At 40.6% G+C, this 19,902-nt stretch overlaps 1 protein-coding gene across 4 annotated transcripts in view; it reads right to left on the bottom strand.

The window, feature by feature from the left end:
• The window catches only part of LOC103461042 (inositol polyphosphate-5-phosphatase A), a 195,586-nt gene that overhangs the window by 19,672 nt on the left and 156,012 nt on the right, over positions 1-19,902 (bottom strand). For all 4 annotated transcript variants that reach the window (XM_081616722.1, XM_081616720.1, XM_081616721.1 and 1 more), the window contains 3 exons: positions 10,617-10,712; positions 10,262-10,336; positions 869-942 (listed from right to left, as the gene is read on the bottom strand). In XM_081616722.1, coding sequence (XP_081472848.1) covers positions 869-942; positions 10,262-10,336; positions 10,617-10,712 — 245 coding nt within the window. The remainder of the gene's footprint in view (positions 1-868; positions 943-10,261; positions 10,337-10,616; positions 10,713-19,902) is intronic.

The following is a 19,902-nucleotide window of genomic DNA, read 5'->3' as shown; positions in this document are numbered from 1 at the left end:
ACATGATGTGTTTTAAACCGTAAAAATTATATTGCAGCGACTGCATTTATTTTCTTGCTTGGTGAAATAAATTAATCTTTTAGTTTTGCAGTAAAATAATTTTATCTTGTAAAAGTTTACTTGGAAGGAAAAATCCACACAAAATATATATTCACACAAAATGAAAGTAACTGAAACATTTTTTTGTAATTTTCACTTTGCATTAAGATGATCGGAGTGTCTAGGACTGTAAAATTATTATAATTATTAATCCATGACTGTTTGCGATAAATGTGACATTTGAACCACTCTTCAAAATGAGAAAGACAAGAAAACATGCTATTTTAAATAAGACAGATGTGGTCACGATTGGACAAAGATAAAATAAAAATTACAGTGGAGGGTTTTTGTTGCATTTCACAGCATAAAATCCTTCACTGTTCTGGTTGTTATGGTTTTAATGGTTATATAAAAAACTGGTTTTCAGACAAACATTGTATTTAACAATGAACTACTAAGAAAACAGCTAATGTTTTTTTTAGTAAATCATTATTTAGGAATGGGTTAAATTACTTCCTCATGATTTGATGTAAAGTCTGATAAAGTAATTTGGTTTTCTGTATAGTTTCCTCTTAAACTAGGGTGTTATATTCTACAAAATATCAAACCTTTCAAGGTCAGTTTTCATGCAATTATTTTTAAAAAGTGCCACAAAACAACATGCTTTGTTCAACAAAACAGAAACATATTCGCATAAAAAATATGTCAAAGCTGCAGAGTTTGCTTTGAGATAGTAAACATGCTATTAAATAAAACAAAGAGGATTACAGATGTTTCTATGCCAACATGTTCGGGACGTAAAGGTGCTAAAAGGTGCAGTAGTTCTTACGTGGGTGGGAAAGTGATCTCCATCTCATCCAGCTGATCCCTGAATGCCCTCAGCTCTTTGTCATACTGTAGAAACTGGGAAAGCAAAAAACAAAAAAATCAGAAATAAAGAGAGAAACACGAATAAGCAGGTAATGAATTATAACTAATTAAGTTAATTTGTGATCACTAATTGAGTTTATGTGAAGCACAGTCAGATGTTTTTCCTGGCTCACAGTCAGAAACTCCAATTTCCACTCAAATACAAAATTTCACTCTGGGTTAAAGTCAGATATTTGCTTTTAGTACGTAACCTGGAAGGAAACTCAATCACAGAGTTCAGGACCGCTGAGTGTGCAAGAAATCTTTGTGTCATTTTGAACTCAGACGTAGATTTTAACAACCGTATAAACACGATAATGAAATCAGTTTAAAAACACTTTCACTATAAATATTTTCCAGGAAAATGAATCACATGATACCGGTTCTGAAATCAGTGAGTCCTTGTCTGAGACAGGAGAGATTATAAACACTGCAGTTTGTTAATACAGTTCTGACTGGACAAGTCTGAACCAGAGACCTGCTAACTCAGAGCTCCAAGAACCAAAACTGAGCAAAGGGAGGTAGAAGTTCATTTCTGCTCCTTAGCTCAGAAACAAACTGTCTGAAAACCTGAACTGTGGAGAAACTTTTGGTTCTCGAAAACCAAACTGGAGGCTTTGGTCAAGGAACCTGACTAAATCCACCGTTTTATAAGAAAAAAGTCACTGAGGTTGCATTTACACCCTAAAATTAAACTGTTTAGTCCACTTTAATTGAACTCTGATTGTTTGTCCAGAAGGTTTGGTTAGTTGAGTTTGTATAATCAAACTCTGATGTGTGTGAAGCAAATTCTGGTCCACCTACAAACCCAGGCTTCAGTTCCGGTGCGGTTGGAATGCATATGTGAACGCCAAGTGGACTCCAAAAGCAGGAAGTGGACTATGGTGGACTACCTAAACAAACACAAGAGCCTAGCACCAGCGGGAGAAATGGCTCATCATCTTTTACCAAAGACAAAAGAGAAATCCTATTATTGACCACTAAACTCTCATGCCGCTCCATTTATTTCATGAAGAAGAAAATTTTGCTCAATGGATTCTTCAGAGGGTTTTGTATGGTTTCCATCAGTGGCTCTTGGTGCAGCGCCACCACAGGCAAGGAGGGGAACAGCTTTTTTCAAAGGGTTTTGTTTGACACAATCAGTGTGAAAGCAAAAAATGTAACAAATGCTGCAATTTTGGTCCCCAACCTAGTCAAGTCACCTGTATCAGGTGTGGAAAAAAACAAACCTTAATGTCTTTACTGTGTTTCTGTGAAGAACTTTGGATTGCTGTGTTAATAAATGGTGCTATAGTAATAAAATAGCTTTTTCTCTAAAAACCATAGGAAGACAAACGGATCAATGAAAAGACAGATGGTTGGATTCTGAGTTGATTTGGATGGATGGACAGGGAATAAAGCTGGGAATCGGTTATTTTTCCAATCTCTATCTAAACTCCTACCAAGAATATCAGAACCAACTTCCTTCAGAAACAGTGCCAGACTTTATCAAACTCATAGACAGTGGAGTTTATTTGAATTCACATAGCATTATCCGATTCAGCTAAGAAGTCAATACCCATTCATCACCCGGCCTTATAGTCTGAGGAAGAGTCAAACTGGATCATTTCATCTTTGTGCCCATTCAGTTACTCCTACATACCTGAAAGAGTATGTAGGAGGGTATTGATGCCAGTTCACCAACTGTGTGTGTGTCACCAGTTCTCTCCAACTGGGGTGTGTCTCTCTATAACAACACAGCATCCACACACTTCATCAATCATGTCTCCTCACCCAGCTGTACTCACTCACTAGAGTGTACACACACACTTCCCCCAGTTTCCCACCTTTCACAAAACCCATAAATCATTAGTGAAAAGTGCAATTAGCAGCTCCTTGTACACATTAATTATCTGGGAGATGAACAGGTAGTCAGGGCACCTGCATGACTGCCTCCCTGTGAGACTGACAGTCGCGTTTCCCAGCAACCCCTTGCGGACCTCGCTCCAGCCCCGCCCCCTTTCCCATTCGGACAGGAAGACATGCAGATGAAGGGCAGCCATGTTGGTTTGCTGGTAATTTACGCTACCGAAAATGATTCTGACATCGGGGAACGATTATGGCCTGACGAGGACATCCTCCGCCGTGAGTCTGACAGCGGTTGTAGAGCCGGCCTGACGTTAATGACATCATGTTGCTGCATTAAACCTGACAATATGTTGATGGGTACATAATGAAACATCAACGGCGCACATGGCCGATATTTGGAAGGACGTCCGGGAATTATTACACCGGCGGAAGGTAAGGGCTGTCTCCAATCTGCGGTGACATATTCACGCCTGTGCATTGTTTGCACACGCTCATAAACGACTCCCGTGCAAGCCTTCGCCCGTGCTCGTGGGTGTGATTACGTGGCAGCGGTGTAGAACAGCAGCCATTACTTGCAGCCGCGGCGGCCTCCCAGACAGAGTCTCAGCGGTTCAGGAGGGCAGATGTGCCGCATTCATCAAACTCACACCGCCGTGGGGGGGGGGAGGGTGGTCGGGGGTCACGGGAGAGACTCACACACTGTGGATGAGGGATGGCAGAGCAGAGGATGCAACCCCACGCTCTGCTGTACTCCCTAAATCACCATGTTGGAGGATGTGTTTGAAAAGCTTAACCAGTATTTTTTTTTTTTTTTGCTATCTGGAATTTCAGCCAATCTAATACAACAATGCTGAGTTGCAAATGTTGGTTCTCAATCTGACAAAAATAATTTAAAACCCTGAAGGTGAGTGAAAATGACCCTAGAATATCTGTTAGTGATGCATTGAAGTGAACATCTTTACACACGTTGGGTAAATTCATCTCGTCAAGGACTGAGATGTTACTTTTATATGGGGGGATTATATAAAATCAACTTTTTTGAGCTTTATGTCATGTTATAAAGTTATTCCCTCATCAAAAGCACATCTGGAGTGATGCTTGGATTCTTTAATGCATGTGTGAGGAATCTTTGAATCTCCCATAGCAGCCAGTCAGGTTTGTAAAACCTAACAAAGCTCCACCTATTTCCACAAGTTTATTTTAAGTTATGTTTGACATACAGTATTATTATAACATCTGAAGGTAACATAGTAACTTGACTGTGCTATAAATGGCACGCCGACCCTTCCTCTGCCTGGAAAATACATGCTGCTGCCTTTTCAAGGTCAAATTATAATCTAGAAACTGCTGGATCAACAGTGTCATCACCCACAGTGAAGCCAGTTTCATGTAGGCCTGGACTGAGAGGGAGCAGAGCAGGAAAGAAGTGGACGCTCCAAACTGGACGCCTTTGAGCATGACTGAAAGTTACGGCTGTTTACATGGACGCAACATCTGGAGAAAAGTTTTATAGTCAGAGGAGACAAAGCTGGAGCTGTTTAGCTGGAATTACATGCATCTTTGACGCATGTGCCACCACTGTGATACTGCACGGTGGTGGCAGTATCACGTTGTGGGATTGTTTCATTACCGGCAGTAGAGGAGAAAAACCCAAACTGGGCAAAGAGACCCAACTGGATGTTTCAACAGCTAAAATGATGCCAAACAAGAGCTAAAAATTGGTTTTTGGATGTTTGAGGCAGGATAAACTAGTCGTCTAGAAAAGTCTCTGTCACGTCTTTGTCGAACAAAGCAGGATGAATGTACGCAGAATCATAATAAACTGGATTTTAATAAGTAAACCAACAAAAAAACAATAGATTTACATCTAAAAAAAATGACAGATATGAGGATCTGACAATGACTGAAAAATCTCTGGTTATAATCTCTGGTACAATCTCTGGTACAAGGAACAGGTGTGAGCAGTTTACTGAATGTGGAAATCGTTGAAGGAGGATGATTCGATAATACTTGTAGAAAAAAACACAGAGGGAAATGACAGATCAAAGCAGATCTTCTCTTCCCTCTGCCAGGTTTCCAAACTGCTAGAATTTATGTTGGTATTTATTTAATGAGATGTATCCAAACAGCCAGAACAGAATAACTCAACACCTTCTCTTGCCAGCATATTGCTACACATTGCCAGTAAGCTGGCTGAAAGAGAGCTGCGTTAATTTAGCTACTTCTGGGAAAAAACAATTAACAATTTGTAACTGAATGGCAACGATGTACCGGATTCAGGTAAACTAAAAACTACATCAAAATGTTTTTACCAATTCTTATTTTTGATCTATAGACAAATACAATTATAGATGTTCATTTCAACTGAGCAGAAATAAAAATAATTGTTGCTTTTCAGCTTTAAATAAAAGCCATTGAATCAATTTCTTTACTTTGGCTTTACATTACTTCGAAAACATCATGAAAACCTGGTATTTTTATTCAAGGCCGTCACATCCTGGCCTGAAACCAGTTTATATATGTGTTTACTGCTGACTATGTTTTTATAGGACACACCAGCTCTTGCTATAATGTATGGTGGAGTCAAAATGACACAGGATGAGCAACATATGGCTGTGTGTACGCACATCGTGAGCATGCTCCTTAAGTGAATCTTGAGTTATTCATCCAGATGAATGGAAAACCCTGCGGCCGGAAATTTCACACTACATTTCATCCCAGGTCAATTAGGCATTATGCGCCGCTGCTCTACCGGGTCGGCAGCTTAAAATAAAAAAAATAAATAAATGAAAACACAGCTTATACAGGTTCAAGGCTTGTGACATTATAAAGCCGGCTGTAGTTTGTCAACCAGAAATGACCTTGGGAGTTGTGGAGAAGGGTCGGCGCGAGATGATGTCGCTCCGGCAATAACGCGACGGGAGAAAAAGATGAGGAAGTGTCAGGGCAAAAACTACCCTGTCATGGGCTCAAATTTCTGGCTGCACTCGGATGATCCGCTCCCTCCTAAATCAGATCGATGCCGATAGTTAAGGAGACGGGCAAAAAAAATAATAAAAAATGGGGCAATGCAGCGTCTCTGAGCATGTCCACCACCTGTAATTGTGCTTTGATTTACGCATTGTCAAATATTCCCTGTGACAACACCTGCTGCCACTGAAGACCATCAATAACTGCTGGGGTGAAAGGTCATTTAATTTGATTTTTACCCATCTCTCTTGGCTTTCATTGAGGTGGCCATATTTTTCCCACTTCTTTTTATGGTATCTTCATTATTTTGTGTGGAAAAGCGATAAAAAAGTGTCAGTGGCGTGGCCGCGAGGCGGGAGAGTGGAGTGAGGACAGAAGGAGCCACTCCCAGAAAAACTGCAGGAGGAATCATTTCATCAGCAGGAAAATTCAGATTCAGTCAAACTTTAATCTTCTTTAGTTTCAGTTTTAGTTAATTAAATTTGCAATATTTATATGTACTGTAGTCGTTTAAGATAAATAGAGAAATGGGGCTATTTTGCAATTCATAGAAACACAATAACATTTATAACTTTATTTAGATTTTATATTTCGAAAAAGATTTAAAAACAGATATACTATATTTATTTGTAAACAAATATAAATATTGTACTGAGAGCTGTAGTCTCAAGTTAAAACAGTTTATATGCATCACAGCATAAGTTTGACATAATGCTAAAAAAAATAAATGTTTTGTGCTGTTCAGTATTTTTGATGAAATATTTAAGCCTGTTGGACGAAAACAACGCTCAACATCCAGGGATTTAAACTCAACAAACTGGTAATTCATTCTCTAAATTAGTTTTCCTCAAGAAAAATAAACTTTAGAAAACTTGGTTAAAACTTCTGACTATCTCGCTACAGGGTGTCTCTTGGATATTGTCTCTTTTTGAACATTTTGGCTTCAAATTTATATTTGTCAGTCAGAGAGCTTGTTTTCATTTGTCACATATTCTATTTAAATGTCTTAAACTGTCACTGCATTAATAATCCCTGCTCTTTATTTGTCAGATTCTTTGCACTTCACATTTTTTATTGTCTGTTTTGTTAATTTATGTTGTGCCATTTTTGGCCAGGTCACTCTTAAGCTCAGCGGGTTTTTTGTCTGGCTAAATAAAAAATTACTAAATAAAATTTTACCTAGTCTACTGTAAGAAAAAACATTTATACATCCACATTAAATAGCATTAATAATATTTGCTTGCATCTTAGTTTGGCTAGATTTGAGTTAATTGGTCCCTGAATCACAATAAATTAGCAATACAGCATTTTCAGATCATAGTACAATTAAACTGTTAGAACTGAATATTTTTGTCACAATATATTTTCATAATTGATAGAAAAATAATCAACTACAATAAAAAATAAGTTTAAGTAAATAGTTTTGTTTACAGATACAAATTAGGAGGAAAAAGTGACCAAATGAAGTGACAAACTGACCCAGAACTGATACTAATATGTTCATCTCACTTTTTATTCACTGAAATCTCAGGCATCTTTAATATGAATAAGTCTTTATGTAGTTTTAGTCTAGAAAAAAGATAATTGATGAAATCTCTGGTGAAAATTTTACTGCTGGTAAAATAAATCTGCAAACTATTTAGCGTCTTTTGGTGATTTAGTGAAGCGATTCCTGATACAATGGACTGAAAATGTAAAATGACATATTCCAAATTTAATTTCTGCCAGGAGATTTACGTAAAGCTAAAGAGCCATCTATTTTGATAAAGCGACACAAACATTTTCCAGCCAAACTAAATGACAGAACTACTGCAGGATCACTTTAAATCCCTTAATGCTGGATTTTATTTAGCATCGATTCTGAAGTGCCACTTAGAGCAGCGACGGGCGAACTCTGGGCAGGAGGAGCGCTTCCTCCTCTTGTTTAAAACATCTCCTGGTTTGTGAGTAATGCTGAGCGCCGACGCCAACAGCATGACGAGCAGAGGCACGCCGGACAGGAAGGTTCATCACAACACAAACACATCCTGGTCCCCCATCTGCCAACACCACACTGATAAAGTTACAATAAAGAGATAGTGAAACAAAATCAATGCGGATGGGGGAGAGAGACGGAGTCGCGGGTGTGTGCTGCAGGGAGGAAACTGATTTGCAGGAGTGCGGACGCGTGCGCGGCCACACACAAGCACGCAAGCTAACGCCGCGCTCCTCCCATCCCTCCGCCGGTGCAAGGCCCCATGGTGCCCCTTGACGCTGCGAGCGCCTGGAAAATTTAATCTTCCCAAATACTCATCAGGGCTCTCCATCGTCCTGCCGTGACAGCGCCGGGGATAATTAATTATACAATTTCGATGGGAATATCGACTAAACAAACCTATTAATCATAGCAAAAGTCAATAGGCATGGACACATTCAATCATGTCCCGGCCAATGATTACTCCTCTCAAAATACAATAATTATTTTCAAGAGCTGCCTCGAATTAAATTTCTGTCAAGCTGGTACAAGTCTTGCAGTTGATGAAGGATGCAATGGATTTTTTTCCTCTACCCCACCCCGGTGGAGGAGCGGGAGGCGGGACATTTATCCTTTTGGAAAGGTAGTTTGTTTTATAAGGATCATAACACGGTGTGTTTAACTAGACCATGACCATCAGATTATCTCTGATGCCCCCATTATGTCATCCATCTTGTCTTGCTTGCTGAGGAGGTGGAGAGGGAGGAAGGGGGGAGGAGGAGGAGGTGAAGATGAAGGCGGAGGGGGGGCATCAGCCTCCTGCAGCAACGGTTTCACAGACCATCTCATATTCTGTAATGCTGCCTCTTCAATGAATACCAGGGTTTACAAGTACTACCATCTAGACAGACATTTTAAAGCAGCAGTGCAACTAAATCTGAAGCTTTTCAGTTTCTTGCATCCTGAAAACAAACAAAAAATGTGAAAAAATAAACATTTTCTGCATCTAATGGATGACTGGCTAAAGGATGCAGCTGCAGTTTACATAGCATTTTTACTCAAAAGTTCAAATTTCCAAGTTCAAAGTTAGAACAATTACCATCCAGGTATCTAGGAATCATTTTAATGTTAGAAAGGTGAAAGTTTTTACATAAAATCCAACATAAAAACCCTCCTTTTTAGAGTTGTCTTTGATTCATAGTAACTGGAACACTGATAAATATATTTGATGCATGTTTGCTTGATAATTTTGATGATGGCATTTGACAAAATGTAAAGTTTATTGCTTGTTTCATCTTTGCTTTACATGATGTTTTATCATAGAAAGCAATTTGAACTGCTTTGTTGCTGAAATGTGCTGTACAAATAAACTTGACTTGAACTTCTTCCAGGGAAAACTCACATCAAAACCCATCCTAGTCAGAGAGGAGCAAAAAATAAATAAATAAAAAAAAAGGAAGGAAAAACTGAATTTACAAAAGAGGAGAAAAGTGATAAAACAGAAAAGGTCTGAGTTACCAGAAGGAAAACAAATGCTGGGCCATCCGCTGCCTGCTAATAATCCAGCCAGGACTTTCTGTTTTCATCCATAAAACAATGATTAAGGTGGAAGGAATTCATCCTAATAATGTAAAGTGTATAATTTTGAAATAACTCATTTAACATATTTATGTGTTGGATAATAAACAACATTCCTGCTATGTTCTTTTCTAATCACTTTGTTTCTTCACGATTGGGCTTAGATTTGTTTATGTTGTTTATGTGTGGTGATTTTTAGCTATTTTACCTTTAGAGGTTCATAAATGACTGCTGATTTATTGCCCAGGGGTTTATATTAACTTTTTATATTATGAGTCAAACAGCATTAATAAGCTCTGGCTTCATGCTTCATTCTGTTGATGTGAAGGTGTGTGTGTGCGTGCGTGTGTGTGTGTGTGCGTGCATATGCGTGCGTAACTCCTGGGGAATTTAACAAGCTGCGACTTTGAACTACTTAATGTAATATACAGCCATATAAAAGCAGAGGAATGTAAAAGGTGCTTTCAGCTGCACATACTCAGCCTGTGTGCACACAAAGTTACTCCAAAGACATGAGAGTTCAAACACCGTCCATGAACTGCAAGAACGGATCCTAAATCCATCCTCCAGAGCCGGCAAATCCGGTTCTAGGGCGGCTCCGATTAGCGCTGGTGGCACCCTGGAACTGGATTTGCCAACAAAGATCTGGTCTTAAGGTTATTAAAGCAATAACACCAAAACAATAAGACATGGCTTGCTTTGTTAGGACAAAGTTTCTGTATGCAGGGCGTTTGTCGGTGACACATTAGTTCAGCATGCGCTTATTTTAGCCTCATTGAAATCTATTCAAACCACCGTGCTGCGCCTCTTTCATCTTCTATTTCACAGATAATCAGTTTAAATCCTTATAAACAGCAGCTGCCGTTATCATACCGAAAAAGGGAGAGTCCATGAAGCTGTTAGGGTCAATCTAAGTTCCTAGAAGATGAGAGGGAAGCTGAGCATATGAAGGTCAGGGCTTACCGAGGTCCCGTTGTTTTCCTGGAAAATGTTTGGGTTGGCGAAATTGAAGCTCTTCTTTTCAACTTCAAGAAGAACCTAAATGAAAGGGAAGAGATGAAATGTGCTCTGATTAATAGCGGTAATAATGAGGAGAGGACTCAGTAATTAGAGACTTAATTAACATCAGTGAGCGATGGAGGCAGGCAGGGCTGCGTTATCCGCTGCTGAGGTGAGGCAGGATCTCACCTTTACTGAAGCGGGCCAGGTAGAACAAATGTAGAACTACAGAACGGTCCAGTAAAACAGTTTTACACCTAATTACAGACGCATCATCAACATTTCACAGAGCGACTCAGGTAAGTGAGAGAGAACTGACCTTTTGGTCGTTACCAATCTCTCTGTATCTTATCTTGTCCACTTCATTGTTGGAGTTTGTGATGGTCTCCAGTTTGCCGTTATAACAGAGATGATGCTGGAAGAGACAAAGAGAGAGAGAGTGAGCGATCATGACAACATGAAAAACAAAAACACACACACTGAGTTCTGGTTGGAAGCTTTGGCCCCAAAAGTTAAAAGATTTATTGCAGATTTTCTCCACTAATTTGGTGTTAAGTCGCTTAGCAAGTTTCACGTCAAACCACCAGTTCAAGCCACACACTTCCTGGTCTGAACTGGTTCATTTATTATGTTTATCCTTCTCATGGTAGTCAACAAATTCTCAAACAAGTTGAGGTCTTTGGGAAAGTCAGAAGATAAATATTTGAACTTTTAAGAACAATTTTGATTCTTCTGGCAAATACACAATAAATTAAAAATTATATATCTACTTACAGCAGTTTAAAATCATTAATGTTATGTTTCATCGTCACTCCATCCTAGAAACCAGTTTGAATTAATTATACTTTAATTATACTAACTGCTGATCACAAGTGTATATAAAGATAGAAGCATGATAAAATGCTCACATTGAGCAGGTTTTACTGTTAACCAGATGTTCATTTATCCTCAACACTGTGTTGCGTTCAAATGCCTGTCTTAAAAGAACCGACCCACAAACTCCCACCTCACTGTCCTCCTCTTTATCCAGTTTATGTACTGAGCCCCTGGACTGTGTGCGGGGTTAAATTCGGCTTTGTCAACTCTCTTAACAATTAGTTAAACATTCGGCCATCTGTGTTTGAAGAAAGCTGAATAAGGAAATCCCTCAGCCAGAGGTTCCCATAGCACGCAGCAGAGGCTGAGGGGAACCTGATTGAAATTCAAAGCACAGATTAGATAATCGGGTCAAGCCAATATAGCCGGCAGAAAAAGGCTCTTTAGGCTGAAATGTCACAAATCAGACCTGCTTCGGCCGCGAAGAAATGGCACACCAGATTAGAACAAACACCGACCCTGAGAGAAAGTGGAACAACTCCTTGAAGACGACCCCCCACCCCTTCACCGCTCCAACGCTTCCTTCGTACCCCCCCCCCCCACTCCCAAAAGGAAATTTCTAAAGCCCCAACAAATCGCTCCATCTTTCACTCATTTAGGCCATCCAAATGCTGGGTCAATATGGTCCCCTGGCAGCCAAATGCTAATGCGCTTAAGTGTGCTTAAGCAGCTTTGTGCAATGAATAGGCCAAAGAAGGAGCTAGTGAGAAGGGCAAGAGATGCTTTTCCTGTCAAAAAGTCATTGTAGCCACATTTAGCAAAGACAATCATAGAAAGTCCTTTTTGTTGTCACTGATGGCTTTACTGTCAGCACCAAACACATTTTAGTTAATAGAAATCATAAAAAAATAACCTTTTGCAAAAGCCTGGAGAAAAAAAAAACAGCATTACTTGCTTTCTTAATTACACCTTGTTAATTTGACAAGAATCCTTCCAAATGAGAATCTTTTCCTCTTTAGAAATCCCCAGAAATCTTTAAGTTCCTATCAAATCCAGATGTTGACAATTGCACCGTTTCCACAGGCAAAAAAGAGCTTTGAAATGCCAGTGAATGCATAGACCCAGCACCAGGTCCATTGGACTTTTTCACATTTCGTCAGCTTACAACCACACACTTAATTGTTTTTTACTGGGATTTTATGTGACGTACCAACAGAAGGTCGTGGAAGGAAAATTGTACGTGGTTATTAACATTTTTCTAAATACTGTAAAGCATGGAAAGGTGCCTAGATTTGTGCCAGAAATACAAAGATTCAAAATGAATAACCGAGTCAGATCAGATATCAGTGACAATGATACATAAGTGCAGATCTATTCAGTCTAAATCTATGCTTTGTGTTATGCGCAACATCATGCTTTATTATTTATTTTACATTATATTTAGAATTCCTAATTGTTAAGTATTTGAAAGAAAGTTTGTTGCAGTTTATTTTTACGTTTGACCCTGGTAGTGCACCTGATGCTTTGGTCAGTTTTAGTTTATTTTTTATTCAGATTATCTGTTATACTCCTAATTGCACTGACTGAACTAATTAAAGCTGTATTGTTTTTACATGTTTGACCAAATTTGTGAAGCTATTGCTGTATTTAAGCATGCATACGTGTCTGTTCTTTTTTTTTAAAGCATTATAAGTCAATTCAGCACTGTTTTTATGTATCAGCCGATACTAAACTTCAGATATTTGTATCAGAAGTGAAACATGTGGATTGGGGCATCCCTAATTTGCGTTCATATCCCCAAATAAAATGCCCTGCAACCAATTGCTTTCAGTAGTTGCCTGATAATTAACTAGAATCCAGTTCACTACTTTTAGGCATGTACTCCACTAATCAGACCTTTATGGATGTTTTTGTTCACAAACACTTTCCATCAAAGCTAACTCAGTTTAAGCTACTTTGAATGAACAAAACACTGCACACTGTTGACCAGTGTTTTCAGATTTTTATTTAAGACAATAAAGAAAACACATGCTTCCTCCTCACAGTTGTGCAATACTACTTTAACTCTAGTAAAATACATTGAGGTTGTGTGGTTGAACTCTTACAAATTCTGATAAGGGTTAAGAGGTATGCATACTTCTGCAGGCTACTGTAAACGCACAGATCATGCACATAATTTGCAGAGTAAAAACAGTAATAATGGATGTCCCAGTAATAAGATAGCTCCATATATTTTGTATTTATGTGAGCCTCGAGCTTGTGCCAGGAGAGTTCGGCCAGGACAGTTCAACAATTAGCTAATGCTTCCTTTTCTTGTAGGAAAATGTCTTTTCCAAGAACGATTACTCTTTGGAATCCTGGCTGAATTCAATTATTTCAGCTTCAGGGTAATGTATGATTCCAGCTGGGCTGTAGGAATAACAACACAGACGTAGGAGAAGGAAGACCTTACATGCACAAGAGCCTAATGAGAAAAATATTTTAACAAATTAAAGTTTGGTGGATCAATACTGATGCAGGCTCCCCTTTAGCTACCGAGTTCTGCACATTTGCATAGTCCTGCAAGCTCACATTAAAACGATTGATCCATCCATATGTTCAACGACGGAACAATCAGTGTATCTGTGAAGCGGGTGATTGCACACAATTGATCACAGCTAACCTATGGTCTCCCAAATGGCTCATTCAAGCGAGGGATAAACCTCCAGGAGCTTCGACTCATCCCCGATGTTCCTGTCATAAGATCTAGCCAGCAAACTCCAACCATGGAGATGGGGAAAATGAGAACCCCATGCTGTCACTTAAAGCCATACCAGAGCACTGATGTGTCCTTGGTACCGCCAGCTGCATGGCCGGTCCAGGTGCTCCTGCAGAGTCTCTGAACAGTCAGCTCCCTTCAAAGCTGCTGCTCCTTAAACATATTACATGTAGATGCTGATCAGCCTAAATGACATTACGACCAATAACATAATTTGTGTGGTTGCAATTGACTCCTTGTTTGATGCCTGCTTATTAGCTTGCAGGAGGGACAAGAAGGCAGGCAACGGGAAAATATTAACAAGCATTGGGGGTGGAGACGGCTGGGTGACTCAGCATTATGGGTCAGAGGTCAGCACTGAGTGTTTGTAGAGGGCCACAGATTGGAGGTGCTGTTGAGGACAGCACTGGCTTTGTCCATCGATGGAGGATAATCTCCTGACTGTGGAAGGAGGAAGCTCTCTATTCCAAGAAGACAAGCTAAAAGCAATCTGTCTCACTTCGAAGACCAAGGTCCAGACCCCCAGCCCTCAAATTCAAGCCTTATGTGGATGGCACTACTGGCCAATGGACGCCATCCACTGCGTCCAGCTGAAACATTTAGGAAATCCCTATATAACGCCATAAAAGGACTCATAAGAGGGTCAGAAGTCACCAGTTAGAAGAAAAACTCATTAGACTGAAGAGAAAGATGAAAAAACTACACTTGAAAGAGTATGACTCCAATCATCAATCTTCCACCACTGTGCTTGGGTGTTTGGGTTTATGTGTTGTGGTTGGTCATTTCTGAAGATGGTGCTATGCATTATGGTCAAACATTTCTACTTTGGTCTTATCTGTTCAAAAAATGTTGTTCCAAAGGTTGTCTTCATCCAGATCAAAGGTGTCCAGATGTCTTCGAGGACCAGTGTCTATGGCTGTCGTACTTGAGACCAATCTCGTTCAATCTTAGGATGGTGTTAGACTCAACCACATTTGTACTTGCTCTTGATGAATTTCAACCGAATTGTAGTCCGTAGTAGTTGTAGTTTGGCAATGAAAGTGGAGGAAGGAAATGAAGTCATTCGGTCCATGCTGGTCATGTCAATCACAGCCATTGTCCATTGTGTTGCCTGTTTTACGCTGCTTCCATGCCATTGCTGACATATCAAAGGAAATCCATTAAAAGACAAGTAGTTGAGTGGTGAAGCTCTAGTGTATTGTTGTCAGTCAATCTTGCACTGCTTTGGTGTGGACTACTTTAGAGAATTGCTATCCTAGCCATGGCCTTCCAATGCAATTCCACTTGATTCTCATCTCCCTTCAGTTGTTCTTCTGGGATTTGTCCTATTGAGCTCGACTTCTCAGAATGGATTTGATCCTGGCCAATCAGCGAACGGAAGTAGTAGTTGTAAATGATGACAGAGTTTCTGTGTGTTTTGAATTGTAGTCTGCCCATTGTTGTAGTTTGGCAAAGACATCAGAAGAAGTGAACAAAGCCATTCAGCTTGTTTTGGACATGCTTCCAAATATTAAGCAATTAAATTCAGAGAAAGAGGATAGTTGTTTGCAATGGACGCAATTTTCGGTAAGCTTCATAGCATCTTCCTTCACAATCAAGCTGGCACATTACCTACACCACAACCAAACGTTAGCGATCCAATCATTTAAAACTTCAACAGAGTCCACGCCTCCGACAAGCAATCGTTTCTCAATAGCCAAGGGTCCAGCGTAGAAGAAGGGTACCAAACTACAGGTGTGCCCTTAATATCAGTTAGCATGAAGAAGTATGAGACGAGGAGTGTGTATGCAGCAAGAGAGAGGAGTGGAGAATGAGCTAACTATTCATTCTTCATTACCAGAGAATTTGGACAGGGGCGACTGTGTGACAGCAGGGGCAGTGGCATTGTCAGAACGTACTATTATTTGTCTGCTGACATGCAAAGCAACGCTGCCAGAAGATTTAAGGTTTGGCGGCTTCGTCCAGCTTCGCACTGCGATCACTTTTTTCCCACTCGCTACCGTTCTTCATCATCAACATGAATGGGGTGAGAGAGTGCAGCTTGAGTAGGTAACAACAAATTTGGTCTCCTGCTTTCCTACAAGCTATTACAGAGGATGGCCAGTAAATCAGCAGTGACCCTTCCCACCTCATCTGGCTGGACTCAGGCCAGAGTTATCCTCTCCTCTCTGCTTGTGGCGAGCTAATTTAATGCCTCCAAGCACAGCGGATTCATTATTGACACATACGGAGCTCAGAGAGGATTCAGCATGGAGGAGAGGTGAGAGTGGACACATTATCAACCGCAAAGTTAGTCTCTGTGTGACCTGCTGGTCAGCAGCTGACCCCAGTAAGCCCTCAGTTATGCTAGCCTCTTCCCATGAACTCGCTTGACGATGTGAGAACTGATGCTAAGAACTCATGGCGGTGTCCGCATCGTAGGAGGTCTTCCACCTCGCCACGCCTTCGCCGAAACCAAGCTCGGAGAGGTAAGAGGGCGTGCGCGGCAGCGATAATGTGCCCTATTTATCTTGTGCATTATAACATCTGGGAAACTTCTCTAAAAACAAAAGGCGAGCACTGAGGGCTGCCATTCTGCCTTTACCTTCAGAAATCCACCAAAAGCATTTGTCCCTTCGAAATGGATAATGGACAGGCCACAAATCATTCAGGACAACAGGACCAAGGGTTTCTATGTGTGTGTGAGGGAACCTGAATGCGTGTGTGCGTGTGTGTTCCTGGCATTTAACTCCTCTGCTGGCCCATTCTGCAGAGCCCTGCAGGACAAATTGCCCTGCATGGTTGTCTTTGAGAAGCAGTGCAGCGCGCAGAGAAAGGGACAGGCCTGAAACACAGAGAACAGGCCTATAAAAATTCATCACTTTGACCCCCCTGACCTTCTTTTATTCAGGGGCTACACACGCACAAGCACACACCACCCATTTGAGCTCTTAAGACAGAACTATTTGGAAGTTTTCTCCAATGATTCTCAGTAAAGTTTCCAACAAACAAAACCGGAGCAACTTAAACAAGACATCCTGAAGTAGAGAAATTCCCCAAAGCTCCTGATCTCTGCTTCCAGTTCTCCAGCATATGATCCCAACAAGCAGCAGACACAAAGGCCAAGGAAAAGCTTTCTCTGCAAGAAAAAGGCCACCAGATGCTTCTTTGTGGCCGTTCTTCTGTGTAAAAACAGTGGCAGTAAAAGGAGGGTTGGCTCTCCTGAGGCATATTAGTCCCAAGCAAGAAGAGGACATTGTCTCAGGCAAGGTTCCTGACACATTACTGCCACCTGTACAAAGAAAACCTAATGAGAGATTTAATCTGAGAAACCTCCCGTGCCACTTTAAGTCAGCACTTTGAAAACCAACCACGGCAGATGTCTGCTAGACTGTTTAACACACAGGCTTTTCCTAAACTCTCAATGAGGCCGGGTGGGTTTATATTGTCCAGCAGCCATATGGTTAAATGTTCGCTGCATTTGTTTCCAAATGGGTAAATCCTGTTTTCTTTTTAACACCTCAGGTATACAGGAGAGCTTTTATCCAGTAACTGAGAAAACAAATACACAGACAAAACTGCACCCAATCTAGAGCTAGAAAACCTAAAGTAGGAAATATAAATAATTTATAAGCTTTCTGCTTTTAGGTACTGAAAGCTGAATAAACCAGATTTCTTTCTTGGTGAAAAAACAATCTTTAAAAAAGGTGTGTAGTTTTCTTATTGGCAGCAAAGAAAAAGGATGAACATTGGGTCTGCAGGTTCACTTATTCTGACTTTTGTGTAAAATATATCTGAAATATTTTAAAGAGAACGTAGTGTGAGAAGATGAAATTCCTACCTGACACACTATTGGCTGGTGCTTGCAAACCAGCCGGAGCACCAATCATTTTCTTTGGTGCTGTTTGGGTGCACCAGTAGGAGGGGAGCTAAGGAAAACTTTAGATGTTAGCTTCTGGTAGTGCTAAATCGATTTCCACAGTGAGTATTAATACATATCAAAGTATAGTTGGTGTTTCAACAATTAAACTAAGCAGTTCTAGGTGTTTTTATTCTATAAGTAATCATAGATTTCAGGTATATGTGGACGGGGGTTCACTGGCTGAAACTTGAGTGAGCCCAATGGAAATAAACACAGGTAGGGAGGACAGAGTTTGGCTCTGGTAATTAAGAGGTCAAACATTGCAAAAAGTCCAACTTTTTTATTGTTCAAAAAATTCCACTAACCTGAAGAATTTCCACTACAAAACATGAACCAAAATCATAAACTTGTTTTATGAGTTGAATAAAATCCAGAAGCTCAGAACTAATTCCCTTACTAAAGCACCTGCAGCACATTTTTTATTCTATGCATCATTATCCTTAGGAAAAATAAAAAATGGAATCAAATGTTCAAACTTCAGAGGTACTGGGAGCTTTTAAATTGCTTTGTAAGGTTTCGGTTTGCTAGGTCACCAAACTCCTTTATTCCCACTGGGTACAAACACACACAAAAGCTTTCACTTTATGAAGCCCAAGTGGAGCTGGAGACTGCCATCTCTATTTTCCCCCTGGATGATCATTGAGTTTTGCACTAATTCACCAGCTTGATCGTCCAAATGTCACACTTTGCTTTTTGGCAACTTTCTGCTGCCTTTTTTTAAACATATTTCTTAACTTCTGCCATAAAAGTGAATTTAATTATCTTGAGGCTGCATAAATGATGATATAATACTTTCAAATATAGCCAAGAGCAGGGTCATTGATGGTCAAATAAACACATGCTAAGCACCTGAAAACACTGCACACTCATTTAGTTTACTTTTTCAGCTGCACCTCTAAGTGGGAATCAATTAAAGGAAACATACAGCGAAGCAATCTGTTGCTGCTGAGTCAATTACAGAACATCGACGAGGCAATCTGTGATTAGCGACGGTCCAATAAGCATGGGAGTATGCCGAGTTCATTATGCTGGCATTCAATACATTTATTTCTGTATGCCTTGAAAAAGACAAAGCTTTGATGGCGCAGTACAAATAGCAAAGAGCAGGATTTATTATGTTACAGGATGGTATTATTGTTATTAAAAGATTTTATTTTAATTGTTTTTTCCTTATGGAGAAGGAGGGATGACAGGCTTCATTTTCGGGGAGGGGAAACTCCAAAACCCTCCTTCCACACAGAGAACATCGATTCACTCCGAGTAGCAGCCTTTAATTTGTTTACACCATTTCATCCAAATGATGTTTGTCCACCAGGGTGAGGGAGAGGGGTGTAATTCAGCCCAGGAGAGTGTTGGGGGATGCTAGGCAACCATCTAGTGGGTGGGCTTTGTGATACATTTTACCAATTTTTCATGCCCATCCCTCTTGATGTGACCCCACTCAGGGCCCTTTATGCCCCTGACAGCTCCGCGCAGGAAAACATGCTGCCGCTGTGATAGCATGAAATCGGGAACAAAGACCCCCGCGGAGAGGAGAAGGGGGCCGCCGGGGCGCGCTGTGCTCCGGACCCGCCTGGCTCTGGACACAAACAGATGTTGGGCCGGCCCCAGCTCTCACTGGCCACCCCCCCACCCGCCACATGAGGAGGTCCTTCTCGGAGAAATGAACCCATTCGGCATTGTTTAGGCCTCCTCTAAGACATAACCCGCAGCCACTCCTTCTGAAAGGGCCCGGCGGCGTGGTCGGCGCAGATAAATCACACCATGAGACCCATGAATTCTCAATGCGGCCCTTAATAGGCCCTCTTAAATATGATGGGATATTTGTGCGAGAGTGTGAATGGGGCCTGGCGACTGTTAATGTCAGTGGGCAGAGGAGTTTAAAAGGCAGCGGTGCCAACAGCAGGTTTACAGCGGCGTTACAATGAGCCGTTCTGGAGGAACATCACTCTGCTGCTGACTGTTTGGACTTGTGTTTAAATCTTACTTCCTTTAACAGAATCCGTAACTTTTCTTATCCGATCCTGAACTTAGAAATGATTTAAAGCAACAGAAAACAAAAAAGTCAAAGCAGAATAAAAATCCATTCATAAATAAGAACATTAAAGCTATGAGACCCGTATCCAGCTT

Source organism: Poecilia reticulata, chromosome 15, assembly GCF_904066995.2.
Source record: "Poecilia reticulata chromosome 15, P_reticulata-male-v2, whole genome shotgun sequence".
Lineage (NCBI taxonomy): Eukaryota > Metazoa > Chordata > Actinopteri > Cyprinodontiformes > Poeciliidae > Poecilia > Poecilia reticulata.
Note: the sequence above shows the minus strand (reverse complement) of the source record. Positions and strands in the feature narration are given on the sequence as shown.